Source organism: Myotis yumanensis, unplaced genomic scaffold (genome assembly GCF_028538775.1).
Source record: "Myotis yumanensis isolate MYYU_CA2020_CCGP unplaced genomic scaffold, mMyoYum1.0.hap1 SCAF_22, whole genome shotgun sequence".
NCBI lineage: Eukaryota > Metazoa > Chordata > Mammalia > Chiroptera > Vespertilionidae > Myotis > Myotis yumanensis.
This window is the reverse complement of record NW_027223773.1, coordinates 9,106,432-9,133,902: the sequence shown is the minus strand read 5'-3', so window position 1 is coordinate 9,133,902 and position 27,471 is coordinate 9,106,432. Positions and strand designations below refer to the sequence as shown.

General features: G+C 45.6%; 1 protein-coding gene across 5 annotated transcripts in view; it reads right to left on the bottom strand.

Moving 5' to 3' along the window:
• The window catches only part of ESRRG (estrogen related receptor gamma), a 432,435-nt gene that overhangs the window by 302,060 nt on the left and 102,904 nt on the right, over positions 1-27,471 (bottom strand). The window contains exon 1 of one of the 5 annotated variants that reach the window (XM_070401096.1): positions 23,567-23,835. The exons of 3 other annotated variants lie outside the window; for them this stretch is intronic. Coding sequence is in view for 1 of the 2 variants with exons in the window: in XM_070401093.1 (XP_070257194.1) it covers positions 9,680-9,681 (2 nt within the window). In the remaining variant the exon portion in view is untranslated. Of the gene's footprint in view, positions 1-9,679; positions 9,760-23,566; positions 23,836-27,471 lie in introns of those variants that run through there. One more of the 5 variants, XM_070401093.1, reaches the window with a different exon arrangement.

Genomic DNA, 27,471 nt, shown 5'->3' with positions numbered 1-27,471 from the left:
CACTTATTGATGCATTCATTGGTTGACTCTTTTATGTGCCCTGACCGGAGATCAAACTTGTGACCTTGGTGCATCAGGACAACACTCTCACCAATTGAGCTACCCGGCCAGTGCAACAAAGCTATTTCAAAAAGACTTTAACCCATTCACCTCGGCTTTCCCTGCAGAACACATGATTATCTATAATAATAAAAGTGTAATATGCTAATTAGACTGGACAGCCAAACGACCTTCCAAAAGTCATTCCGGACATCCTTCTAGACGAAGCCATGGCGGCAGCAGCAGGGGCCGAAGCAGAGGTGGTTAGGGGCAATCAGGCAGTCAGGCAAGCAGTTCGGGGTGATCAGGCAGGCAGGTGAGTGGTTAGGGGCAATCAGGCAGGCAGGCAGAGGCGGTTAAGGGTGATGAGGCAGGCAGGCAAGTGGTTAGGGGCCAGCGGTCCCGGATTGCAAGAGGGATGTCCTACTGCCAGGCCTAAACCAGCAGTCAGACATCCCCCAAGGGGTCCTGGATTGTGAGAGGGTGCAGGCCAGGCTCAGGGACCTCCGTGGTCCCCATGCACGAATTTCATGCACCAGGCTTCTAGTGATTTATAATCAAGCTTCTGGGAGTATGTTTAGCAAAGAAAGCAAAGGGGAGAAAGGTTTAGAAGAAGAATCATTAAGTGGCTCAAATATGTGAAATTACCTTGTTCACCCAAAATATAGGATGATGTTCCTCTGTCATCCCAGGGTTCAATAGCCTCAGTTCAATTTTAGGAAAATTGGTAATCATTTCCTTTTTGTGAGGGGTACAACTTCTGAAGAACCCAGTCTTTGAAAGAAGTGAGATGTCACCTCTCTGTGTATGGAGCAGTCCGTCCCTATCTCAGGATTGCTGTACCCACATGGGCAGTGTGGCAGATGGGGACAGAGAGCTGGGTCTAAGTCCAGTCCTATCTTGTCACTTACTAGTGGTCCAATCTTGGGCAGGGCCTCATTCATTTCTTGGCACACACATTTGGCCTTCCCCATCTGCCCAATGAATATGCATTCTAGGCAAAAGCAGACCTTGGCACAATAAATATAAAACCCCCTCTTTACAAAATGTGAGGGTGAAATGAGATGATAAAGCTATGCCCTTAGCAAAGAACCTGGAACATGAGAAGTGTGGACGCACACACACACACAAAAAAAAATCGGAGCAATCTGTTAGTCGAACCGAGCATCAGGACTTAAATTTCAGTGACTCAGTGCGAGGCATTAATTTCCTGACTCAAATTATGAGAGTGAGACTGTTCATTTTCAGCGACTCGAAGAATCATTAAGATTTGTCAGAGGAAAAGGGAACTCAGTCCATATACTCTTACTAATTAAGCGGAGTGCGCTATAGGCAGTTGGTACCTGGCCACCCCACCTGACCAAGAAGTTGTCACAACATGTATACTCTAAAAGTGTTAGAATTTAGAATGATTTTTTCTATAGAAACCAAGTCATTACTGGAGCTTAGGTTGATAGGTTACTCTACCAAAGCCTACTTAACTTAGAAGTAAATGCACTGTTACTTTTATGGAAAACATGTCTATGAAGTACTGGATGCATCTTCTCCTACTGCTACTCAAGGTGGAAAGGGAATCTTAGCTAGATCACCCCAGCCCTACCAGCTTCTTCAACTCAATACAATTCCATTAACTCAACTGGAAGAGCACGTACCTCTTTCCACCAGGACCCAGGGCCACAGAAAGAACTAGAAAGCACCTCTATGGTCTCGGAGGAAGTAGGAGGACACAGCAGATTGGTCACCTGAACATATGTTGTTCATTCCCTTTGCAGAAACCACCTGGGACTCTAGAAGATGAATGGTTAAGAATCTTTATGGAGAATGACAAGAAAGTGTCAAGGGCTAAAAACCAAAGATACCTAGGTTATAACCTAAGTTTTGTTTGCCTATTGTACTTAACCATTTTCATGAATAGGATTTGCTGGGACATTTGGAATTTATATATATATTTCGATTAGTGCTGAATTTTATAGACAGCGTTCTCAGTCTTTAAGTTCTTCAAGATCTTTGAACAGTGATGTTCAAGAAATGGGTTCATGCTATTATTTCTACTCCGCTAGCCACTAAGTTTACCCTTGAAAACAACTGCCTAGAAGTAGGCTCAAAGGACATGGAAGAAGGGAAAATGAGATGCTTAGCTTATGCTCTGCACTTGGAAATATGCACTTGGAAATCTGGATTATTTCCGAGTTTCCACTGGAACAGAAGAACGTGTGAACACCTGAAGGGAGTCATCACCATGACAGGAGTTTCAGGGGCTGGGCAAGAGGTCCCCGTCAGCGTTCTTTGCTTCCATCTGCATTGGCAATACAGGAGCTGTTAGAGACACTCTGATGATGCTAACACTGATGTGCTCACGGAGGAAGGCAGGGAAAGCCTGGCTGAAGCCCAAACAAATGTGGGTGGCACAGGTAGCAGAAGCCAATCAGCCCATCCAGAAGGTGGGTCTGGCAGGTGCTGGGAGCTACAGTGGCCCAGAAGGTAGCTGGGTTACCTGCCAAGTCTCTGAATGAACAGCCATAGCTCACTGCTTCATCAACTGAGCTATGTCTTATGCCTGAAGCTTAGCTATCAGAATCACTTATTCCCCTACACCAGATGGGTGTTTTCTCTTTGCTTTGGAAAATTCAACAATTTTTGTCCTGTCTATATGATATCATAAAGCTGCTTAAGAAATCCCAATTCATTTTTTTTAACCTTGGAGAATCAGGAGCTTACAAGCTCCTTATAAAAGATGTAAATAATAAGGCATACAACACCCCATGAATAAGCATTTGTTTGCCCTTAATAATGACCTCAATGGTCAGGAGCTACAGAGGGGAAGTCAGAGAAGATGAATGAAGTTATTCTAACAATGTGCCAATGCTTTCAGACTGACAACCCTCAAATCTGGAATTCTTAGAGACAAATAAAAAAATTCTAACTATTCAAATTTCATAGAACATGCTTACAGTTTCTCCAGAATACTAGGGGAAGACATCTTCCTCTCAAACTTGTGCTCTAAGTATGAACATTGGGAAGCTCCCAGATTAAAGTAGTAATGACTTTCTAACTGACTCCCAGAGCAATTAGAAAATTGAGAAAAATTATATCTGCAGTATGGTTGCAAGGGTGTGTGTGTGCATAGGTGTGTGTGTGTGTGTGTGTGTGTATGTGCATGTGTGTGTATGATTTGCAGTGTATAGTCAAAACCAATTCAATCTGGTTTAAGTGGAAAGAATTTTGACCTAGTGGGTAAATTTTATCCTAATATAGGCACCATATTATCTCAAACCTTTATAGGAAGAATTAACCTCGTGTTTTATCTTTTGGTTCTAAATCATAAGGACCTTGGCACCTTAAGGAGTGGACCAAGGGTAGAGTATATAATAACATTTTAAACGACAGCCGCTTGAGCTCCTTTGGTTACACTAAGGGCTCACAGGTAATCATAATACATTTACTCTATCTGTATTTTTAAATTGCAAAGTGGACACTAGAGAGAATTCCGGGACATGTAAGCATATCCCGTTCTCCCAAATCTCGGGTAATGACGACGGAGAGAAATAGCAGAAGTGAGAAGTGCACTGAGGGTGTCACTTTGCCAAGTGAAAGAAGCTTCTAGAATATTCATGCAGGGAGCCCCAATTCCTCACTCACTCACTGACTCTTGGCTGTCTTGCCCGATTAAACTGAGGCTTCCGACTTTTTACTGGCTTCTTCTCCCTACCTTCCCAATGTATATGGCCCTCATTCAATTTCAGTCATTCAAACTGAAAGAGAAAAATGGTCCAATTCTAGGTAAATAGACTCCGCTGACATCACCAGAGCTACGGACAGTTTCATATCCCAACGTCATCATGCAGCAGCAGGGCTTCCTCCTGAGACGTCTCGGCCTCCGGTCCAAGGTGAAGAGAGAGACTAGAGTTCACAGGACTCATTGAAACCACAGAAACCTCCCACCTCCGGGTTCTGCTTGGCTCTCCCGCTGCACAGAGGATGGGGAAGGACCGCCCTATTGAACAGCAAAGCTCTCCTGTAATGCGTTTTGAGGATGTTTTCTGCTTTCCCTCACCGGCAACATGAGCCAACCCAGTAATCTCACATCCCCAAGACGCATTAACATCCCAGGACAAAGGTTCACATTCTGAAAATAGGCTTATTTATCACAAGGAAGAGATCCTGTATCACATGCCTGATCGACCTGAATGAAGGTAACTTTCTTGGACTTGGAACCCAGGCCCTAGAAGGGAGAAAGTAAAGAAAACAAATCCAGAGAATTCTTGCAATATCTGTCTTATACCATCACTACCCAATGCCTAGAGTCAAACTTCTCTTTGCCTCTCAAAGAAGTAGCTCCATACAGCTTTTTCCTTTTTGTCGTTCTTATATTTTTTACACTTAGAGGTAAGAAGTATATTTCTAAAGAAAGAAATGAGATGAAGTGCTGGCATGAACTCATTCGCGGAATCCGGAAATCTGAATGTTTCATGTGCATTTAGGACCGTCTGCATGTGTGTGTGTCCATGTGTGTATGTCAGGGGGACATGTGCATACGTGCATGCACACGTGCATGTGTGTGGGATGCTGGGAAAGTTGGGGAAGGACCTGTCACGTTGGACAGTCTCCAGGAGCAGGAATTTTCTGAGTAGGGGAGAGTCCATGTTGCAAACTGCTCATGCAGCAGGACCGCGAAGGAGGCATCGCCTGGCCACCGGCTGTTCCTGACTCTGGGAAAGTGAACATACAGCATCTCTGCACCTGTTCGCCGGATGGTGAAGGCAGGAAAAGCCATTACCGAGTGACAGGAGACACAAAACCAAAACCCACTTCAGCAACTCAGCCCACGGCTGGCGATTAATCTCCCACGCCCACAGCCTGATGCGCATTAACCAGATAATTAATAATTTCTTTAGGGATTCCAGCTTGGCAACTGTTTTATCAACCTGCATAGCATAAGCAGGGAAAGGCTGTGCATGTGATCAAACACCGGGCAAGGGCTTGCAAAGAAACAGCAGGGGCGATGCAGCGATCATAAGCCTATTTCCAAATGGACAAGTTGGACGTGAGTGGTCCAGTCTAATCTTTGGTCACTGCCACTGGCCAATCTGAACCACCAAGGAATGGCGACTTGCCCATGCCCGCCACCTGTAGGAGACCCCTTTGCACATTGTGACATCTCCCAGGCTTGGAGGCATCTGTGTTTCGCCACGATATACAGGAACTCCAATAAACCAGGCACTTATACACTATGGAAATGCGTCTTTGTAAAGAGTGCATAGTCTGAGACCTCCCCAAATGAAAAGTTTCAAATTAGTGCTTGATCAGAACCATGATGGTTGGCATTATATCCATTCTTGCTGGTTCTTACTCACATCCATCAAATAAAGAAAGGCAGAAAAAAAAAAGATCACCCTTTTTGATTCTCCTGTGCAAATATATCCTCTCAGGTTAAATCTTACCCCCCCTCACCCAGGGAGAAGCCAACTCCTCTTTATATTCAGGGTGTCCCCCAAAAAGTGTATATACACTTTAACCGCTGATAACTATGGATTCTATTACATTTTGAAAATGAAATGTATTCTGCCTTTGTAATTATTCAAAGTGTCTACACATGTTTTGGGATATATGTATGTATATATATATATTAAGAGTTCAAAGCTATGAATAAAATCCCAAGGAGAATTATAAATCATAAGGGTTGCACACTGCTAAAAAATGAGCCCTGAAAAAGGAGAAATTACACAGATCTCCACTAAGAAAACTGTGAGTCTATAGGCATGTCCACATTGAGAATCATATACTCAGTATGTATCCAAAGATTAGACATGTAAGTGAACTCATATGGTATCTGTCTTTAACATATAATACTATTATATTAACTAAGTACCTACTACATGTTCAATTCTATATGACTGGTGATCCTATAGTAATTATAGTAATCACAAGGTGGAACAGTATTTCTAGATGTACACATGTTTCATATTTATATTTTATTGTGATCATACCAAAGGAAAATATACAGAAGGTCATAATCAATATTTAGGGTGTTGTTGTTCTTTCATGTGCCATTATTGTAACACCTGATCAGTGGATTGTGGCTTTCCCATCAGGAGACCTGGGCTCGAGCATTAACTCCATCCTTTTTTTTTTCAAGCTTCCTCACTCTGTGGCCCTTCAGCATTCCTCAAGGATACTGTGTCTAGTAACTATTTCTAAGATCGGACTAAAATATCTGCCCTGTCTACTCAAAGAACAGTGTGACTATAATAATAAAAGCGTAATATGCTAATTAGACCAGATGTCCTTCTGGACGAAGCCGGGACTGCTAGGGAAGGAAGTCTGGGTCCCGGGTGCCTCCCCGTGGCCGGAGGGAAGCCCAGGTCCCCGGTGCCAGAGGGAAGCTGGTACGGGCAGCCGGAGGAAGGAAGGCCTACTCTTGCATGAATTTCGTGCATCGGGTTAAAGTGTATATACATTTTGGGGGGAAACCCCGAATATAAAGAGGAATTGGCTTCTCCCAAGGGGGGAGGGGTGGTGGTGGTGGTGGTGGTGGTGGTAAGATTTAACCTGAGAGGATATATTTGCACAAGAGACTCAAAAAAGGTGATCTTGTTATTGTTTTTTTTCTGCCTTTCTTTATTTGATGGATGGGAGTAACCATATAAAACCATATACGCTATAAGCACTGTTATTCATGATCATGATAAACCTCAAGAGGGCTTATCATTAAAGCAGGAGTGGTATTCTTTTTGCTCTTTCATGACTTTGAAAGGACCCCTGTTATATCCCAAGGAATTAGGAAGAGAAAAATAAAGGCACAATGCATTCTATTTCTCTACTAATAACAGCAAACTGCAATGCTATTATCTGCAAACGTGGAAAGCACCAGAAAAGTTGATCCCAGGAGCTTTAGGTCAGGAAAAATCTCTTTCAAGTTCTTAAATATCACATCAACTCTCCCTGCCATTTTCTAAAATTTATATTCTCTTCCTCTACTGCTAATTCCATGTGCTCCACTATCATCAGAGAAAAAAAGGGAATCAGTTCTAATCTCAGCTCCAACGCCGAGATTCATAAACAAGTATTTGTAATGTTTGCCGAAGAGGAAAATTCTGGGTTTTTTAATTAATACTAGCAGCACACCTGGACGTACACTTGCCCCCAGCATGGCATCCATATTTAATATGACTCCATGAGCTTCGCTCCACAAATAAATAACGTGGTGCTTAGAGAAACACTCACTCTTCCCCTCCGTAGCTCAAAGACATGGCTAAGAGGTCACTTTTCAAACCACCAGTGGCCCCGCAATTTTCTGAAACTTTCAGCTTTTCTCAGAAGAAGCATTCACGTAAAAGGCCTCAGTCTAAAAAGGGCTTTGTCCACGGAAACAAGTCTAATTGCTCAATGAAATCACTCAAAAACGGAATTGTACACTTTCCCAAAGGGCTCAAGCAGCCAGCAGTGAGAACGGCTTCTCTGGGGCACATTAACCCTTGATACACCCTCAGCTAATCCCGATGCCAGCGATCCTGGTGCCCAATGGAACAGGCCACCCATGTCTTGTTCCCTCAGCCAGCCTCTTGGGCACTGGCCACCAGAACTGCTGGGGGAGCTAAGGACTCAACAGACAAGCAGGCGACAGGGGATATTCCTCCACCTCTTTCCTCACCCCATCTAGGACCGCTAGATTCTGAGAAAATGTTCAAAGGACAGGAGGGATCTGTTTTCACAGGATCATTTCCCAGATCTTCGTTCAAACATTTAAATAACCCTGGCCTGTTTGGCTGAGTAGTTTGAGCATCGTCCTGTGCACTGAAAGGTCGCTGGTTCGATTCCTGATCAGGGCACATGCCCAGGCTGTGGTTTTGGTGCCTGGCTGCATACAGATCGATGTTTCCATCTCTGTATTCCCTTATGTTACACTTTTAAGAACTTTAAGCCGTTTTTGATTCTCTCTGTCTCTACCTGTGTGTGGCTGTGTGTGCGTGTGTGTGCTCACACGGGCCCATCACTTCCCTCTCCCTTTCAGCCCCGACTCAAGCATTAACCTTTGAGGAAACATTTTTGCTCCTCATCAGAATGGAAAAGAATGAGCTTCAGAGGCGCAACTGAGCTGAGAATGAAAGAGATGACATCACTTCAAACGTGGGCTTGCCAGGAGATGGTTTTTTTAAGTGCTCCCATGGGTGGCCAGCCAGGGACCCCCGACTCCCTCTGACCACTGTGCGCTGCCCTGGTTCCACGCCTTTGATCGACATGTGTTTTATGTTCCCGTCCCTGACATCCCCCGTGTGGATATCTGTGTGTTACACTTGTGTACCTTTAAAGGCTCCTGCCCATGTTCACTTTATAAAGTCCCATGTGAAAAGGGGGAATTCATTAGCATGAGTTATCAGTTTGATAATTCTAAGTAAAGTCAATACAAACCTTCACAGGGCAGCTGCCCAGGAAGAGTATGAGGAATGGGAATTTCTGGCCATAGGCTCATGTTCTCTCTGACACATGCTCTACAAGGTACATGCAGCCAGAAGGCCCTAGGAATGGGTCTTAGACCACTGGTGTGTTTCTCTCTTTCTCTAACATACAAAGATACAAAGTCTTCTAACCTTTTCCTTTTTTCACAATTCACTCATGTCAGATGCAGACCATTTTGACAGGTGTTCAAATACCACTGGATTCCTTTCCCCACCAACTCGTGAGCTAACACAGAGAGATAAATACACGTTCAAGTCTGACTGACCTACCCATGGCTTTGGTCTTCTTTTACTGAGTAACTAACCATTCAAAACTCCATGGCTGAAACCAACAGGCACTGTATTTGCTCACAATTCCATAACCTGGGCTGGGCTCAGCTGAGCTGTTCTTCTGGTGAGCCTACTGGCTGTCCCTCCTGGGGATGCATTCAGCTGGCTGGCTGAGGGGAGGGGGTGGGGCTGGGAGGGTCAGCTAGTTGCACACCTTCTCTCCCTCTCCATGTGTCTCTCTGCATGGTCTCAGCACACTCAGGGTCTCTTCAGTTGATCAACTAGACCCAGTTTTACTGGTTGACTGAGGACTTTCCAGTGTACAAAAATAGAAGCTGCCAGGCCTGCTTAGGCTTAGGTCTGGACTGGGATGCCATTTGTGCCATGATCTACTGGTTCAGGTGAATCTCAGGGCCAGCCCAGGTTCAAGGGGCAGTAACTACACACGGGGGAGAATACAAAAGGCATGGGTCATTGGGAGCCACCACCTAGCAGGATACCATTGCCACTTAACAAATCACTTACTCTACACATTTCGATGTAACATCAGTTCCCCATCCATTAAAGGGAAATAACATCCTTATTTTTATGGAGATCTAACAAACATGATCATGAATTTTTAAATGGTCAGCACAGTGACTGGTATACAGTAAATACTCTCTCTTGTGTGTCCCAAAGTCCTTGGATTACCCAGAAATTTGTGAGCCCCTTCCTACCACTGTCTACTGAGGGTGGAGTCCACAGCTCAGGTTCGCCATCTTTGAGGTCATCCCAGGGTCTACTTCAGAGCCCGGCATTCAGCAAGCTCTGGTTGTTGATCGACTATGTGACCCAAAGAATTGTTATATACTGTCTCTAACAAGTCACTCCCATCACACATAGACAGATTGAGCTATTTCACAAGAATTTCTTACATGCAAATGAAAAGTCATCAAATTCCACGCGATGAGCAATCACGGCAGTCTGGAGTTCATCCTCGCCTCTTTTTAAATATAGTCTATAAAGAAAATTCCCCAGAAATATTTTGTCAGGTTTCCACCGCCTCACTCTTGAAACTCGGGCACACTATAAGAAATATGTGATCCATATGTCTATGATCCATTTTTTACCAAGTTCATCAAAATTCTGTTTTTGTATTAAATGTCAAAATGCTTTTATGTCTCTATTTATGAGCCCTTTAAATTCATTATTTTAAAATGATGGCAGGATGTGTTTTGCCAAGTTTAAAATCGACAAAGGCATTAGTACTTTTGTTAAGGGATCAGCTTATGGGAGAGTTAGTTTTGTTTATTCCTGGGAAAAATTTCTATTTTCACATATAGACTTTTCAAGTTGATTTTAAATACTCAAAATTCTCCACTCCTTCCTTTTAAATATACTAATGAATGTGTTCATAGAGTTTAGAAAACCAACATGTGGCCCACCAGGTCACATATTGAGGGAAGGCTTTGCTATCTCTATCTTCTTCTACATCAACTTGTACTTTGGTGGGAAAAGTCAGATTGCCACTTATGACCTATTTGTTAGGGTGAAAACCAAATACAAATTTAGCCTCTACAGTTCTATATTGTTCACACTTCTCTATAGATATACCATATGCTCGTCTTGCTCCTGACATCCAAACTACATCAAACTTTCTCCTTGTCTTCCTTCTTGTCTCTATTATTAACATTTTCACTATAAGATTTTTTTAAAAAATCACAATCTATGGGTCTTTTCAGTAACTCAACTTTCTGTGATAAGCTAATGGTAACTTGAATTAAAATAGAATATATACCAGAAAGCAGAGCACTAGCTAAAAAGAAAAATAGTATCTACATTCCATGTTATGTAACTTTAAAAGCTCTGTATTTACATAGCTAGACCTTTCAGCTGGGACTGCAAAGCAACTCTCAAAGTTGAACACCAACCAGTGTAAACCAATTGCTAGATTGACAATGTTTTCTAGTAAATGAAGTGTGCTTCCTTAATAACGTATTAAAACAGAATACATCGCCCTAGCCGGCTTGGCTCAGTGGATAGAGCATCGGCCTGTGGACTGAAGGGTCCCAGGTTCGATTCCGGCCAAGGGCACATGCCTGGGTTTCAGGCTCCATCTCCAGTGTGGGATGTGCAGGAGGCAGCCAATTAATGATTTTCTCTCATCATTGATGTTTCTATCTCTCCCCTTCTCCCTTCCTCTTTGAAATCAATAAAGAAATATATTTTTAAAAAAAACACATTCTTTTTATTTTTCTCTTACAGAATGCAAGGAAAAAACAAACAGGTCATCAACATAGCTAGGCCCCTTCTCTAGAAATCAGACAGGGGAGATGCAGATTGTGCACTCAAATTAGCTTTGCATGGAAGAGGGATCCTGGGCCTCTGTAACCCCGCAGGGCCGACCCCAGAGGTAATTTGAATTTTAAGCAGAATCAAGCTTTTGCTCAGGTCCATCCTACCTGCCAGGATAGAGCAGCATAACAAGGTAATTACTTCCTCTTATTTCAAAATGCCAGACACCCAAGTAAGACTTCCAGGGAAAATGAGCAGAGGCCCTGCAGTAAATGTTCTCTGAACAGGTCTGAGACTGGGTATCGCTGGCATCTTGTTATGTTATCCAGGGAAATGGTGTCAGACGCCACCTAACCCTTCCCAAAAAGGCAGAACCACAGTGTATGATAATTTCAGAAATATACTCAGGGGGTGGGAGGTGGGGGGGAAATTGGCAGGAAGCAAGATGAAGTTGCATTGCATTCAATTCATGTAGGAGTGCCTCCTTGGTAAAAAATAAATAAAATATAAAAATCCAAGGTCAAAATCCAAGGTTATGTAATGAAGGAAAACCACTATCCTCACAGGAAGGCCACAGAAATCCCAGATCCCACATGACCTTGCTATCATTGTGCTACAAAACTATTATTTGTTTAATCCATCAGAATTCTAAAGATATTAGAGGCCCGATGCATAAATTTCATGCAAGAGTAGGCCTTCCTTTCCCAGGCTGCCGGCACCAGCTTTCCTCTGGCACCCGGGACCTGGGACCCGGGCTTCCCTCGCAGCCCAGCTTAGTCTGGAAGAACATCCGGTCTAATTAGCATATTACGCTTTTATTATTATAGATTAGATTTAAAGTCTTTAAAAAGGCATGCCCAGAATTTGGCCTTATACTTACAAAAGGGAGCATAATTTATTTAAATTTAACAAACAGATTTGATCAAGATGATTAACACCGACACCTCACAGAAGACCTAGAAAACAAACTCTGGTAGATGGCGGCATAGGTTAATGCCGGAGTTTGCTGCCTCGAACAACCACTTCAAAAATACAACTAAAAGACGGAACGGACATCATCCAGAACCACAGGAAGGCTGGCTGAGTGGAAGTTCTACAACTAGGAGGAACTGAGAATCAGAGGAGGCGCAGTGCTGAAGTAAAATACTAAGGTACGGAGTGCGCGTGGCACGGGCTGGTGGCTGAGGGCTCGGCTGTCTGTTTCAATCCGGAGGGAGCCTCAGACTCTGAGCTCCAGATCCAGGTGAGTCTCTAGGGACCCAGACTCAAGCGGGAGGAGCAGGACTGTCTGGCTACGGTCCCTCCAGGAGAAGCAGGACTGTCTGGCTACGGTCCCTCCGGGAGAAGCAGGACTGTCTGGCTACGGTCCCTCCGAGGTTTGCAGCGGTTGCTGGGACAGAGAGGCAGAGCCCCTGGGGACGGACTGAGAGCAGCCATAACTGCTCCCTCCTCTGCCCTGTTGATCCCGTGGGACCCACCCCGCCCAAGCCCTGCACAGAGGCATTTGCCGGATAGCCTCAGGCAAAGGCTAGATTAGCACCTCCCTAGAGGACACAAGTTCTTCCACTGCAGACACAGCTGATTATCACAGCCAGTCAGCCTGGAGGTCAAATCCCTCTAGTATTAACTACAACAATCAAGGCTTAACTACAACAAGACTGCGCACAAAGACCACTAGGGGGTGTACCAAGAAAGCGTAAAAAATTCGGAGACAAAGAAACAGAACAAAACTATCAAGAGAGGATATTGAGTTCAGAACCACACTTTTGAGGTCTCTCAAGAGGCTTCTAGAGTCTGTCGATAAACTTGATGAGATATACAGGAAATCTAATGAGACCCTCGATGGTGTGATAAAGGACCATCTAGAAAGTAAGCATACACTGACTGAAATAAAGAATATTATACAGACTCCCAACAGCAGACCAGAGGAGCGCAAGAATCAAGTCAAAGATTTGAAATGCGAAGAAGCGAGAAACACCCAACTGGAAAAGCAAAATGAAAAAAGAAGCCAAAAAAACGAAGATAGTGTAAGGAGCCTCTGGGACACCTTCAAACGTACCAACATCAGAATTATAGGGGTACCAGAAGATGAGAGAGAGCAAGATATTGAAAACCTATTTGAAGAAATAATGACAGAAAACTTCCCCCACCTGGTGAAAGAAATAGACTTACAGGTCCAGGAAGCGCAGAGAACCCCAAACAAAAAGAATCCAAAGAGGACTACACCAAGACACATCATAATTAAAATGCCAAGAGCAAAAGACAAAGAGAGAATCTTAAAAGCAGCAAGAGAAAGACAGTCAGTTACCTACAAGGGAATACCCATACGACTGTCAGCTGATTTCTCAACAGAAACTTTGCAGGCCAGAAGGGAGTGGCAAGAAATATTCAAAGTGATGAATAGCAAGAACCTACAACCAAGATTACTTTATCCAGCAAAGCTATCATTCAGAATTGGAGGTCAGATAAAGAGCTTCACAGATAAGGAAAAGCTAAAGGAGTTCATCACCACCAAACCAGTATTATATGAAATGCTGAAAGGTATCCTTTAAGAAGAGGAAGAAGAAGAAAAAGGTAAAGATACAAATTATGAACAACAAATATGCATCTATCAACAAGTGAATCTAAGAATCAAGTGAATAAATAACCTGATGTACAGAATGAACTGGTGATTATAATAGAATCAGGGACATAGAAAGGGAATGGACTGACTATTCTTGGGGGGGAAAGGCGTGTGGGAGATGCTGAAAGAGACTGGAGAAAAATCGTGCACCTATGGATGAGGACAGTGGGTGGGGAGTGAGGGCGGAGGGTGGGGTGGGAGCTGGAAGGAGGGGAGTTATGGGGGGAAGAAAAGAGGAACAAATGTAATAATCTGAACAATAAAGATTTAATAAAAAAAAAAAGAAAACAAACTCTGGTGTGTGTGAGTGTATTTGTCTGTATGAACAGTTGTGTGTATGCATTTGTCTGACTGGGTATGGACTTCCACATTCATCCTAAGAATTGAATGAGAATATTTAATTTCAAATTCAACAAGAAAGAAGAGCCCCTTACCTATATGATATTCAATGAGATCTGTATCACTTTGTAGTGTTTATGGAATTTGGAGGGTAGGGGATCGTGAATTGTAGTAGGTCCTCCAATAACGTTATTTCGTTCCATATCATTTTGTTGTAATGCTGATGAGATGCCGGAGGAACTCAACTCTTGTTTCTATCAATTAGCCTGTGGTAAAACTGGTTTTGCTACCCATCATTTAACTTAAAGTTATAGAACCTATCCATGATGTTAAGTGAGGACTCATTGTAAGACAAATGAAATGTAGGGACAATCCCCAAATGACTACTTCTAGGCAATGCTATGCCACTCATCACACGGCTACCTTCCCTAGCTATAGGGCTGCAATGCCCACCCACCTGATAATTGGTAGTCTACCCAAAGATGTGCCTGGAATGTGGAGGAAGAAGTTAAAAGTAGGAGCCTCACAGGAAGGTCAATGAGCATCCACTCAGTGCAGAGTGCGCCACCTCACACCCTGTGTGTGTAAATGCATCTTAGCATCTAGAGTCATAAACATGGTGGAGGCAGCACAATACCGTGAGCAGGGCATGCAATGCAAAGTTAGACAACAGAATTAGATTCAAATCCCAGATTCCACACGACCTGCTAACATGACCTCAAGTTCACAGTTTTACCCAGTTCTCAGATTTCACTGTCTTATTTGGAAAGGGAATGTAAAGATGCAAATGGTATCCCGAATGGTCCAATCACTCAGGAATTTGAATCCAAATAGTCAAAAGGTATCATCTATAAAATAACGCTTACAAGCTATTTCCCATCGGGGGTGAGGCAGACATCCCACAGACACAGGACTGTCTTCCATGGGAAGCAGAGTGCGGTGTAGTGAGGAGCAAGGTGACAAGCTCTATGCATCTTAGTCACATCGAGACTTCCTACCGGTGCTTCACAGAACCCACTCTGTGCTCTGTTCCCCCTCGGGGAAATGAGGACATGCTCTCTACCTACTACTTAGGGTTTGCAAATGTAAGACAGCTCACGTCGCTCTGCCTAAAACATACAGGAGTTTCCCATCTGCCGCCAAATCAAAGGCAAAGTCCATAAAAGGGGCCAATAGGCCCTCGCCGGTTTGGCTCAATGGATAGAGCATTGGCCTGGGGACTGAAGGGTCCCGGGTTCAATTCCGATCAAGGGCATGTACCTTGGTTGCAGGCACATCCCCAGTGGGGAGTGTGCAGGAGGCAGCTGATCAATGCTTCTCTCTCATCGATGTTTCTAACTCTCTATCCCTCTCCCTTCCTCTCTGTAAAAAATCAATAAAATATATTGTTTTAAAAAGGTGCCACAAGTTCATACAGACCTGACCTCTTACTTACTCTGACCTCCCCTACTCTCTCCTTCCATACTGGCCTTCCTGCTGCTTCTAGAACATTCCAGGTACAATCGTCACAGCATGATTCAAAACATTTGATAAGATTCAAAATAGGAAACACCATAGCCTCTCCTGCCTGCTGTTTTTTCTGCTTAGGAGACACATCTTTCAGCAGGGTCTCACACACCCCACCTAAGAGGGCTTCGGCCACAATCTTTCCTCTCTGGGTTCAAGCTCAGCAGCAGCAAGGGAAAACGCAGTCAGACTCTCCTGGGGACACGGAGGATCGGTGTTGCCCATCGGGGCACATCATTCTTTTTGTCGGGGTAGAAAACCACAGGGAAGGACACGGTGCCAGTCTTCTGTTTATGAAACTGAGCAGAATCACCCCGGCTAGCAGGTTAGTAATTACACAAGTAATTAACACGTCCTTGATTTTCATATTCCGATCCTATAGTTGCAGGATTTCAACAACTTCGGTCCTAGGGTCCATGAAAGATGAGGGTAGAATGTTAATGGATGGGAATGGCTTTGGAGAGGGGGCCGGGGAACCAGGGAGTATCTCTGCGTGTCTTACCGCTTTCTGGCGAGGTACAACAACAGGTGAACATGACCACTGAGCACTTTAGTTCTCTTTTTAAAACATTTTTAAAATTTTTTTATCGATTTCAGAGAGGAAGGGAGGGAGAGAGAGATAGAAACATCAATGATGAAAGAGAATCACTGATTGGCTGTCTCCTGCATGCCCCACACTGGGGACAGAGCCCACTACCTGGGCATGTGCCCTGGCTGGGAATCAAACTGTGACCTTCTGGTTCATAGGTCAACCACTGAGCCACACTGGCCGGGCTCTAGTTCTTTTGTTACCACGAGGGTAGTGGACACCCTGACCTTACGTCAGCCCCCACCCCCGCCTCTTCATGCCATATCCAGTGTATGTGGTGTCACTGTTTATTAAAGATAACTAATGCCCCGAGTCTTTATTTACTCCTGTTTATTGCTATTTTAGCAAGAGCCGCTGGAGAGCAGCTACGCTTATGGTCCACTCAGGTTCTTTAATCACCGTTAGTCGGTAAAATCATCTGTGACAACTAATCCAAAAAGCAGATTATATTTATTTTGGCTACAGTGGCTTGCAATTCGTTAAAATCAACACAGCCTTTTCATTAGCCCCCTGCTGATGTCCTAAAAACAGACATTTCAAGGGTCTCAGAGCCCTGAGAGCTATGCGCACGCAGCCAAGCTAATTGTGACAGATTCCCGGCGCCATTCTCACCCCCAAATCTGATTAAACTTACAAAAGCCAGAACCCCCTCGCTCTGTACAGAGGCTTAATGAACACGCTTAAACTCCAAAATCAAAAGCAGAGCCGCAGAGCTTTCGGAACGAATGTGGAGGCAAAAACAAACACGGGTACTCTGTGTCATTCGTTCAGCAAGATTTACCCCAAATGGGGACTTTAACAAATAATGATGATAATGCAGGAAAGCATCAGAAATCAGAAGCATGGTGCCTATTTCTCAACAGTTCTGCATGGCCATCCTGGCCCTCCAAAGCCGGGATTGTGATTAACGGGACTGTGGATGGAGGCAGCGAATCTACTGAGCAGGGGATTTATTCCAGGGGTGGCCGGAGATGAGCCTGTTGGAGGACATTGTCCCATCAAATTCCACCTGTCCTCCCTCTCCTCCCCTCACTCCTGAGACCACAGGGCCGCATCTCCCAGGCTTATCTCTTTTCCTCACTCCCATCCTGCCATCCCTGGCCAAGAAGAAGGGCCTCTTTCTTTAACGCCGAATTGGATTGTAGGGCTGGTTGTCAGGCGTGGGGGTGCTCGGGAAAGATGCGCACCGTGGTGACTCAGCCATCACCGTGCCACCAGGCAGCGGCCGTAATTAATGAACGTATCAAAAGGTCTACTCAAGGAGCAGGGAAGGTAGACAATGATTTATGTTTACCTAAGGGGAAGATTATTTAGCTTTGCAAGAGCTTTCAGAACAAGGCAGCCCAGAAATAGTTAGATATGGGGTGGTACCTCTCTAGGCCTGGAGAGAAATTAAAAAAAAAAAAAAAAAAGCAACAGGCAAGCAGTTTCAGAAATGAAGAGTGAGGGGTAGGTATGCATGGGTAGGTGTGCTCTGTCCTGAATTTCCCCTCCATAGCTCATATATTTATAGAGAGAGAATCATTGATTGGCTGCCTCCTGCACACCCCCTACTGGGGATCAAGCCTGCAACCCTGGCATGTGCCCTGAATGGGAATCAAACCGTGATCTCCTGGTTCATAGGTTGATGCTAAACCACTGAGTCATGCCGGCTGGGCTCCCCTGCATATTCTGATGACTGGGATTTGTATATTTCCAAGACCAAGATGGAATTACTCGCTTGCACCCTCCCAGCAGGATCCTGAGTGCTGTCAGGGACGATTACCCAGTGATACTTCATGCACGTCTCTACCCTAACATGTCGATTTCCACCAGTCGAAGGGGGAAGCCCAAAGCAGCTCTCAGAGTGAGGCTCCCTTGGGGCTTAAATCCTCAAGGGATGAGCCCATCAGGCTGCCTCACAGACAACAAGATCCGGTTCATCCCCAGGAGGACGGCCGCCCAGCAGCCCCCTCAGCCAGCAGCCTCTGGCTCATCCCATGAGCTAAAGAGCTGTCTGTCAGTGCAGAAAACAAAACCCAGCCTGGGAGGAGAATCCACATGTGCAGCTTCTCTCTGATCTGAGCTTTGTCCACAGGGAAGAGTGAGTCCCGTCTGATACACAAGTTATTATTACGGCTCTCCATAATTAAAACTATTGTTGCCATGGTGATCCAAACAGTGTGGCGAAGACACGAAGGGCTAATGTCCTGGCTTTTCTTTGTATGGTGATGGAAAGAGTTCAGGGCCCCAGCTTGGGATCCTGTAGGGCAGGGCAGAGAAGTGACTCTCAGACCAACAGCAGAGCCACCACCGGGTGACAGTGGAAAATCTAAAACTCAATTAGGTACCCAAGGTACGCTTTTCCATTGTTGCTGAGGCCCCAGCCTGTCTTATTCAAGAAATGATAAAAGTGCCCTGGCAAAGCTGGTGTGGCTCAGTGGTTGAGCATTGACCTATAAACCAGGAGGTCACGGTTCCATGCCTGGTCATGGCACATGCCCGGGTTGCGGGCTCAGTCCCCAGTGTGGGGCATGCAGGAGGAGGCCGAACCATGATTCTCTCTCATCATGCATGTTCCTATCTCTCTCCTTCTCCCTTCCTCTCTGAAATGAATGAGAAAATACATATTTTTTTAAAGCGCACTGTGTTCCTTATTTCTATTTACACCAGTGGCTCCCCCAGCACCCTGAGAGCTTCCTGGTGTCCTGCTCTATCATCTGTCGCTCTCTCAAGGATTATTCTCAAGAAGGTTCCTGGGTCATCGCTCCAGGTCACATCCCTAAGCCAACTTATCAGGCTGTAGGGACCACAGGCAGCTCATCTGCAGGGAAACAGTGTGTGCACTTGGCTTTGCGACTTAACCAGGATGGCCAAACAGGCTTGTCACATAAAACTTGTGGAGACCAGCAAGGCAGCAGCGGCTGCCCAGAGGAGGATTTCAACCTCAGACCTCTTGAGGTTATTCTCCTTATTCTTGTAGCAAAGAGAACACGCCCCCTCAGGATTTGTTTTCGGCTGGGTTTATTTTATTTTTTTAAAAACAGGCTCCTTTTATTCCTGTTCGTGACCTGCTTAGGACAAACAGTGGCAGCCTCACAGGAGAAAAAGGCCACACAAACAGCTCCGCACCCGGGGAACAACCCCGAGATCCGGCACCTTTGCTGGCGCGAGGCGGGATGAATGGCCCAGTGTTTCCCAGCCTCGCTGGACCGGGGAGCACCCGGCGCTGGTTAAAACGCACATGCCCGGCTCCTGCGCTGGCCTCAGCTTCAGCAGGTCTGCGGGCTTTGGGGAAACACTGGGACAGATGAACTTGGCCAGGTGCCCTGAGGGACACGTCACCCGTTCATGAGCGAGCAAAGAATGAGATGCAGAGGCGAAGACGGGAGCATCTGTTCTGCAGTCTAGACCAGTGGTCGTCAGCCGGTGGTCCATGGACCAGTGGTGGTCTGTGAGGTCCGAAAGGTTGGCGATCGCTGGTCTAGACTGCTACTCAAGCAGCTGCTTGGGCACAGCCAGCGTCCACCCAGAAATACTGAAGGAAACACCCTGTGGCAAAACAACAACAACAGAAACACAAAAACACTCCACGTATGTATGTCCCTGTGGCTCTTGCACACCTTGATACCCATTATCGAATGGTGGTGGTGATGTTTCTTTGGCAGAAAAGGGGTGTCATTTCTACTGGGCTTTTCCTTGTTTTTCTTTAACACTAAGAATAACAGGAGAGAGGCTAACAATTTAAAACTCAGGAAAATGAGCTGGTTACTTCTTTATTTTTTCTGTCTTTTGGTCTAAGTGGGACACTTGGAGAAATAGTTAAGAGATCTGAAAAAAATAATATCTAATGTTTCACTTAATGCCGGGCCTGGTAGCTCAGGATGCTGAAAGGAGGATATAATATTTCCCCTGAGGGACCTGCAGAGAGCAGTGGAGTGACAACAGAGCCTGGGGGCCTGGGAGTGGGAGCAAGAGCGAGAAGGAGCTTTCATCTGGGCAGATGAATCTGGGGGGGGAGGGGAGAGGAGGGGAGAGGACCCAGGGAATGCTGAATCCAGCACGCTGCCTCTGAGCTTGCTCCCCCTGCAAGAACAGCTCCACCGCCCCAGTTACGACATTTCCCAGACCCTCTGCCTCACTGGAATACAACTTGTTGGGGGACCCTTGTCTAGAGAGAAATCCTCAAATAAACACTGACAAAAAGACTAGACATTTGGCTGTGGCAAGCGCTTTTTAATTCCAAAAGTCATCCGAGCCACCACCCAATAGCTCTGCTCTCTGATAAGGGAGTAAAATTGAATCCTGTTCCTGAACTTGCATAGACATCCCTCTCTTTCCAAGTATAAGTACATTCCTCAAATAGTGTATATGCATTCTTCAAAGGCTCCATTTTTCTCTTTTATAGCCAAATGGCAAGCGCCTATGGGAGCTGTGCCGGGGGCAAGGCCCCTTTTTGCTTAGAAGCCTCCTGCTAATCACCTACAAGTGATAAGGAACTACAGGGGGCAACTACAGGGGGGGGGGGGGCGGCCCAGAGAAGGCGGCTCCCCACCATGAAGGGTAAGGGTTAAGTAGAAACAAAGAGGAAGAGATTTTCTTAGCCTGAGGGGCCTCTGCCCAGTGACCAATGGGATGGTCCCCAAGGATGGATTCAAGGGGGTGAGCCATGGCCGTTCAAGATCAGAGGCAACTTGAAATGGCCTAGCTGGATTTGTGAAGTAGAAAGGAAAATATAATAATACTTCCCCCCTGCCGAAACCGGTTTGGCTCAGTGGATAGAGCGTAGGCCTGCGGACTGAAAGGTCCCAGGTTCGATTCCCGTCAAGGGCATGTACCTGGGTTGCGGGCACATCCCCAGTAGGAGATGTGCAGGAGGCAGCTGATCAATGTTTCTCTCTCATTGATGTTTCTAACTCTCTATCTCTCTCCCTTTCTCTCTGTAAAAAATCAATAAAATATATTTTAAAAAAATAATAATACTTCCCCGAAGATAACACAATCTCAGGGCCTGCACTAGCTTGGGAAGTTCCTCGCTCTGCTTCTAGGCTGCGAGGTAAAGTGTGGCATGTCCTGAGCCCTCTGTCATCAGGCTGATCTCAGAAGTAGGGCAGCTGTTCACCCCACAGGAAGACCAGTGCCACGCTGCATGCTGGCATGGGGAGGGATGGCTATCCAATGACCAAGGGGGACACCCATTCCTCCTGGGGTACCTGAGCCAAGAGAACTTGGAGCAGACAATTCAAAGGGCATTCAAGGATTAGAAAACTGTAACCAGGAAGTTGTTAAGGGAAAAGATTTAACCCAGTTCTGATCTTGAATTGAGAAAGAATGCAAGCACAGGAGGGACTGTGGTGGAATGAATGTGAATACTTCTCTCCCAGCTACTGAACAGTCAAGGAGAGGAAAGGGCCCAACTAGCCTCATTGCAAAGAAGAATGTCTTGGACATGAGGGATGGGTGCCCAGTGGTGGCTGTGGAGTCTCTTCCTTCAGATCGTCATTAGCCATAGACCATGTGCATTATCTCCTAGTGCTGCGGGCTCTTTCTACATGAAGATGGTAGGACGGCTTTGAATTAAGACTTGACTGACCCTTCCTTTGCCATTGAAACTTTCCCATGTGCCCCGGGGGGCACCCATTTGACTGTGGCCAAAATCCCCTTCATTTTTCATCCGTCTCTCACCTCTTTTCCCCAGTGTCTCCTCTCAGAGCTAATGTCTCATTTTTCCCCTGATCCTTCTCATTCATCCCCCTCCTCCATGTTGATAACCAGGGGAAAGGAGAAATAAGTTTTTCTTAATCCAGGCTGCCATGACCCAACTGGAAACATCTCTTCTCTTTCCTAAATCTCATAGTCCAGGGCATTTTTGGGACTTTGCCATGCACATGGAGCTTCTGAATCCACCTCCCCTGTTTGAATCCTCCAGTCTCTGAACCACCAGCCATTCTCCCCCAGGTTACTCAATTGCATGATGGATTATGTATTTCAAGATATGAGGAACACAGTGAGTTCCCTGGACAATCAGGAGGGGAGGGAGGAAGTGGGAAGAAAGGCAAGGCAAGGGGGGGGGGGGGAGATTAGAAATCCTGGTGTCTGTAGAAACAACCCAAGTAGCTCTCAATGGATAAATGGAAAAATAAAATGTGGATATTATACAGTCTTAAAACGGAGAAGGATTCTGATACATGTTACAACATGGATGAACTCTGGGAATGTTACACTGAGTAAAATCAGCCAGACAATATAATGGGATTCCATTACATGAGGTATCTAGGTAGTCAAAGTCATAGGGTCAGAAAATAGAATGGCAGGTGTTAGGGTCTCAGGGGAGAGGGAAATGGGACATTATTGTTTAATGGATACAGAGTTTTAGCTTGAGATGATGAAAATGTTTTAGAGATGGGTGGCGGTGATGGTTGCACAACCATGTGAATGTCCTTAATTCCACTGAAATGTACACTTAGAAATGGTTCAGACATGACCCAGCAATCTCTCTTATGGGCATCTACCCCAAAAACTCAAAAACATTTATTTGCAAAGATTTATGCACCCCTACGTTCATTGTAGCATTATTCACAGCAACCAAGCCATGGAGACAACCAAAATGGCCTTTGATAGAGGACTGGATAAAGAAGATGCGGTACATATATATTATGGAATATTACTCGGCAATAAGAAAAGATGAAATAGTGCCATTTGTGACAACATGTATGGACCTTGAGAATCCTTGAGGACCTCTTGTACTTACTTTGAGAAGAAGCTCAGGCTCTATTAACAACTGGTGGTGAAAAGTTATCACTTGAATATATGTTTCTACCTTTATTCACTCAATAGGTATTTATTGGGCAAGACTCCATGACCGGTAGAGTGCTAGAAGATAGGAGTGAATAGAGCTCACAACCTAGAAAAAGGACAGTCAAGAAGTAACTATATGTCCCACGAAAGTTAAGAAATGGGAGCTGACTGCTTGGAAGCAGGTAATGACAACCTTACCTCGTGTGTGGTACAGGGGGATGGAAGGTCTGCAGAAATGACTTTCAGTTGAGACTTAGAATTTGAACAGGAGTTCAGTAAAGAACAGGATGACGTTCCAGACAGAGGGAACTGTAGGTACAGATGAGTAAGGCTTAGGTGGTGGAGAGTAGTATGGCTTGGCTGGAGTTCAGGGAGAGCACAGAGGGATGTGAAGAGGCCCAAAAGGCAGGCAGGGAGATGACACTGAACAGTTTAGACTTTTCCCCTAAACAGCAAGTGAGAATATGGAACCAGGTCTCCAGGTTTACAAGCCTCTTCAACTCCCAAGATGCCAAGTCTGTGATCCATCTCCAAGCACAGGTGCCTTGCCGGTTATGCCATCACCTCCCAACATTGTCACAGTAACTCTGCCTGATTCCACCCCAGCCCAGCAGACTCCTCAACAGTCTGCCCCCCCCCCCCCGCGCCCCCCCCCCCCCCCCGCCCCACACACACACGCCATGTCACTCTTACCTCACTCAGCTTATTAGGCACAGCCGGTTTCATTGGATACTTTCCTCCCTAAGCCCAGGGTCGACATCCTCCCCACTGTCCTCGCTGCATAGACGTTCTGCCAAGTTCATTATGTAATCTTCCTCTCTCTGACTCACAGCCCCTGAAGAACGTCTCTGACTCACTTCTCCCTCTTCTCACACAAGCCTCTTTTTCTCCTGCATCTTTCATCTCTCTCCACACCTCTTTCCTCCTGCTGCAGATATTCTCGGCTCTCTTCTGCACCCATATCTTTGGTAACCAAAGTGAGCTTACATCGGCTGTCTTAGGCTGTGCAGTTCAAACTGTGGACTGAAAAAAAGTCCATGTCTAAGTGGATGCACACCGTTCAAACCTGTGTTGTTCAAGGTCGGCTGCCGTAGTCTAGGTGTACAACATAATGATTTGGTATTTGTATATATTGTGAAATGTGGTTATGCTTTTTAACGTGAAGAGCGGAAGAGCAGGATGATGTGATAGGGCTGGACACGTGGGATGGGGCGATGCCGTGGGGCTTTTCAATGCCAGCCTGGAGCTTGTATGGATGATGGGATATTACTTTGGAGTGGCCCACAGTGAGGCCTGAAAGTTAAGAGGCTGAAGGCCAAGTCCAGTTAGAAGGCACCTGCCACCATCTGGTCCAAGAACCCCCGTCCCCTTTGTCCCATCCCCTAATACTTTGGGGGCGGGGGGGGGGGTTCTTACCCTTTTTGATTTATGATTTATATCTCATTTCATCCCCAGTCTCAGAGGGTTGTTTTTCCTTCACTTTTATGGTCAGAAATTTCCTTTTCTGACCACAAAAGTAGTACTCGTTCTTTGTTAACATTTTGAAACTCTCAGGGAAACAGTTCTCCCTGATATTGAACTTGGCTAATAACTTACTGCTAGTCCCCTGACCTGCGCGGCCTCTCTTTCCCGGCTCTGTAAAAGTGGCGACTTTTCAAAGTTGTTGAGTCTCTTTGATTTGCCCTTTTCCTCCGCTGGAGACCCGCCTCCCTGCTGCCTCAGCCTGGAGGTGCAGCTCACAGGCCAGCCCTCAGGAAGCCCGGCCGCACCCCCTCCCTCCCTCCACCCACTCAGGAAGGTTTCTTACAGCAATGTCACAGGAACGACCTGAGAGTCCTGGCAGCTGAACTGAGGTGTGATAGTGAGGAAACAGGCTAACAACTCAGGTGCTCTTTCTTAGAAAGGAAATGCAGTACATGTCTCCCACTGAGGACCCAATACACAAGTGCATTACTGCTAAGAGAACAAAGTGGTTGATGCCTTTATTAACGTGAAATGTCTGCGGTCACAGTCTTGGAGATCTTGGAGAGGTATAAGCATGCACACACATGCACACACAATGCACACACATGCTCACACATACACGTGCACACATGTAAATAAATATGGCCTGATCAGACCTTTACCGCAAAAACGATTTTAAACTCCAAGTGTGACGGCTATAAATTAACTTCATTGGAAATGATAGTATTTAGTGATCACATTGTTTTATTCCCACTTACTTTGAAATAACCTCATAATTAGTTTGTCTCTCATGGCCCTGAACACAAAATAGAGAAATAAAGCTAGCGGCCTTCGTGTTCCCAAGGGAAGTTAGGCTCACACTGACACTGTCAAAATCGCACCAGGGCTAAAGCGTAAAACCCACATTTCAGAAGCAGAATGGCCACAGCACGTCCTTTATGGAGTCAGAGAAGGGACTGCAGATGAGCATTTGCTCATTTGCATCCCCCAGGGCACACACCAGTGGCCCAAGTGTGCCAAGAAACACACTTGAGGCACCTGATCAGTCACCTTGTGGAGAAGACACACTTGCAAACTCAAGGACCCTCGGAGTACCTCCCCTTTTTAAATCGGTACTTCCATTTGCCCCAAGAAAGATTTTTTCCCAGGCACTCTGTTTAGTGAAGAAAAAACTCGCAGTGTTGGTTCCCCCTTACCCAGCAGTAAGCTCTCTTCTAACTCTCAGTCATAAATAAATAGCATTGACAGAGACATTAAAGATGAAACGATCAAAATAGGAAGGGTAGAAAAAAGATTGCCATGATATTGTCTCAGTTTGCAAAAAAAAAAAAAAAAAAAAGGTATTAAAATACCAAGGGTACAGAAATAGACGTGAACAATTATTTTTTAAAGGGGGAGGACACTGTTCCCCAGACTTCATGAGTGTCTTAAGGGTCTCATTGATTAGTTGATCGGTTTGCAGTGAATGATGAGTCGATTAGTCAGAAAGGTTTGAATCAGTCACTAGAGCTGTGCCTCCCATGAATAAAATGCGGGGCCTGTGGGCTCGCCCGCCCTCTGTGACAGATGATATCTGTTTTCACCTGTGAGCCTGAATTTAAGAACCACTGAAGCTCAGCCACAGTATATTCTGGCTCAAATGAGCTGAAAATTGCATTCAATTTGAATTTCAAAAATGGAGGGGAAGAAGGAAAAATAAAAAATAAATAAAAAACCTCAGCACCTATCAAGTCCCCACACTTTGCAAGGACTTCCTGCTCCTCGGTTGCATTTCGCCAGGCTCGGACCTGAAACCAGGAGGCAGGATGCGCAGTAGGGGAAAGAGCATCGCTGGACTGCTGCCCAGTCTGCGTTTAAAAATAAACGTTTAATAGTCAGGATCAGAGCAAACCTCACTGGTACGCGCATGCATAATGCAGAAATGGAACCCACCAGAGAAATAGATGTATCTTTTCCCAATTCAAACTGGCTGGCTTTCCCCTTCGCCCCTTCTGCCCTTTCCCTTCCTCCCTTTCCCCCTCCCCCCTTCTCCTTCCCCTACTTCCTCTTTTGTACTCTAGAGGTGGGGAGGGTGAAGGTGCTTTTCCTGGGAAATTCTAGAAAAGCCAATGCTTTTCTAAATGAAAACGGATTCCTCTTGGGCTCGCTGAAGACCCTCATGCCTCCTGGCTTTGTCCCCACCTCCCCACCCCCCATCAAATGACAAAGCAGGTATGTTCTTGAAAAGTTGAAGGCATGGACACTGATTTTTCTAAATCAAATCATATTTTAGATGCTCCGAGAGAGTTGGTTATTTAAAGGAATCTCGTGATCAATTATTTCATATGACGGCCCCTTCACGCGAAGGCTAAGAAATAAGAAAGCATGAGTAGGAACCGCATCCTGGTTTCCTGACTGCTGGGCCCACCTGCAGTGTTTAAGGAGGGCAGATTGAACTCTCCCCGATGATGAAAACTAAACTGATGTCGCACAGAACAACACCCGGTGCCCCAGAATCACGGAACGGAATGTCTTTTGGGCAGAACTCCATTGTATGACAGTTTGAGCTGGAGAGAAACCACACTCATTCCCACCCACTTCCCATGGGAAAGACCTAAGTCTCCTGTTGGCTAAATGATTCTCAATCTGCAAGGAAAGCAAGCCAGGTGCCATGAAAAAGGTCATCCGCTGCCGGAAGTGCCAGAAAAACCTGACTTGCCCAGACCAGTTTGGCTCAGTGGATAGAGCGTCGGCCTGCGGACAGAAGGGTCCCAGGTTCGATTCCGGTCAAGGGCATGTACCTAGTTGCAGGCACATCCCCAGTGGGGGGTGTGCAGGAGGCAGCTGATTGATGTTTCTCTCTCATCGGTGTTTCTAACTCTCTATCCCTCCCCCTTCCTCTCTGTAAAAAATCAATAAAATGTATTTAAGAAAAAAAAAAGAAAAAGAAAAACCTGACTTACTCCTGCAGGTTCAGTTCCAAGCAGAAGCGAGAAGCCTCGTCACCAGCGACTGAGCACAGAGGTCCCGGGCACTGACAGAGGGCCAGGCACTGCGGTGCGGGCCGGGGGCAACGAAGGGACCACTTCTTCTGCCTTGGAGGCGCTACCCTTTGGGGGCTGTAGCTTGTCAGTCTTGCTGAGTGTGGAGCAGGT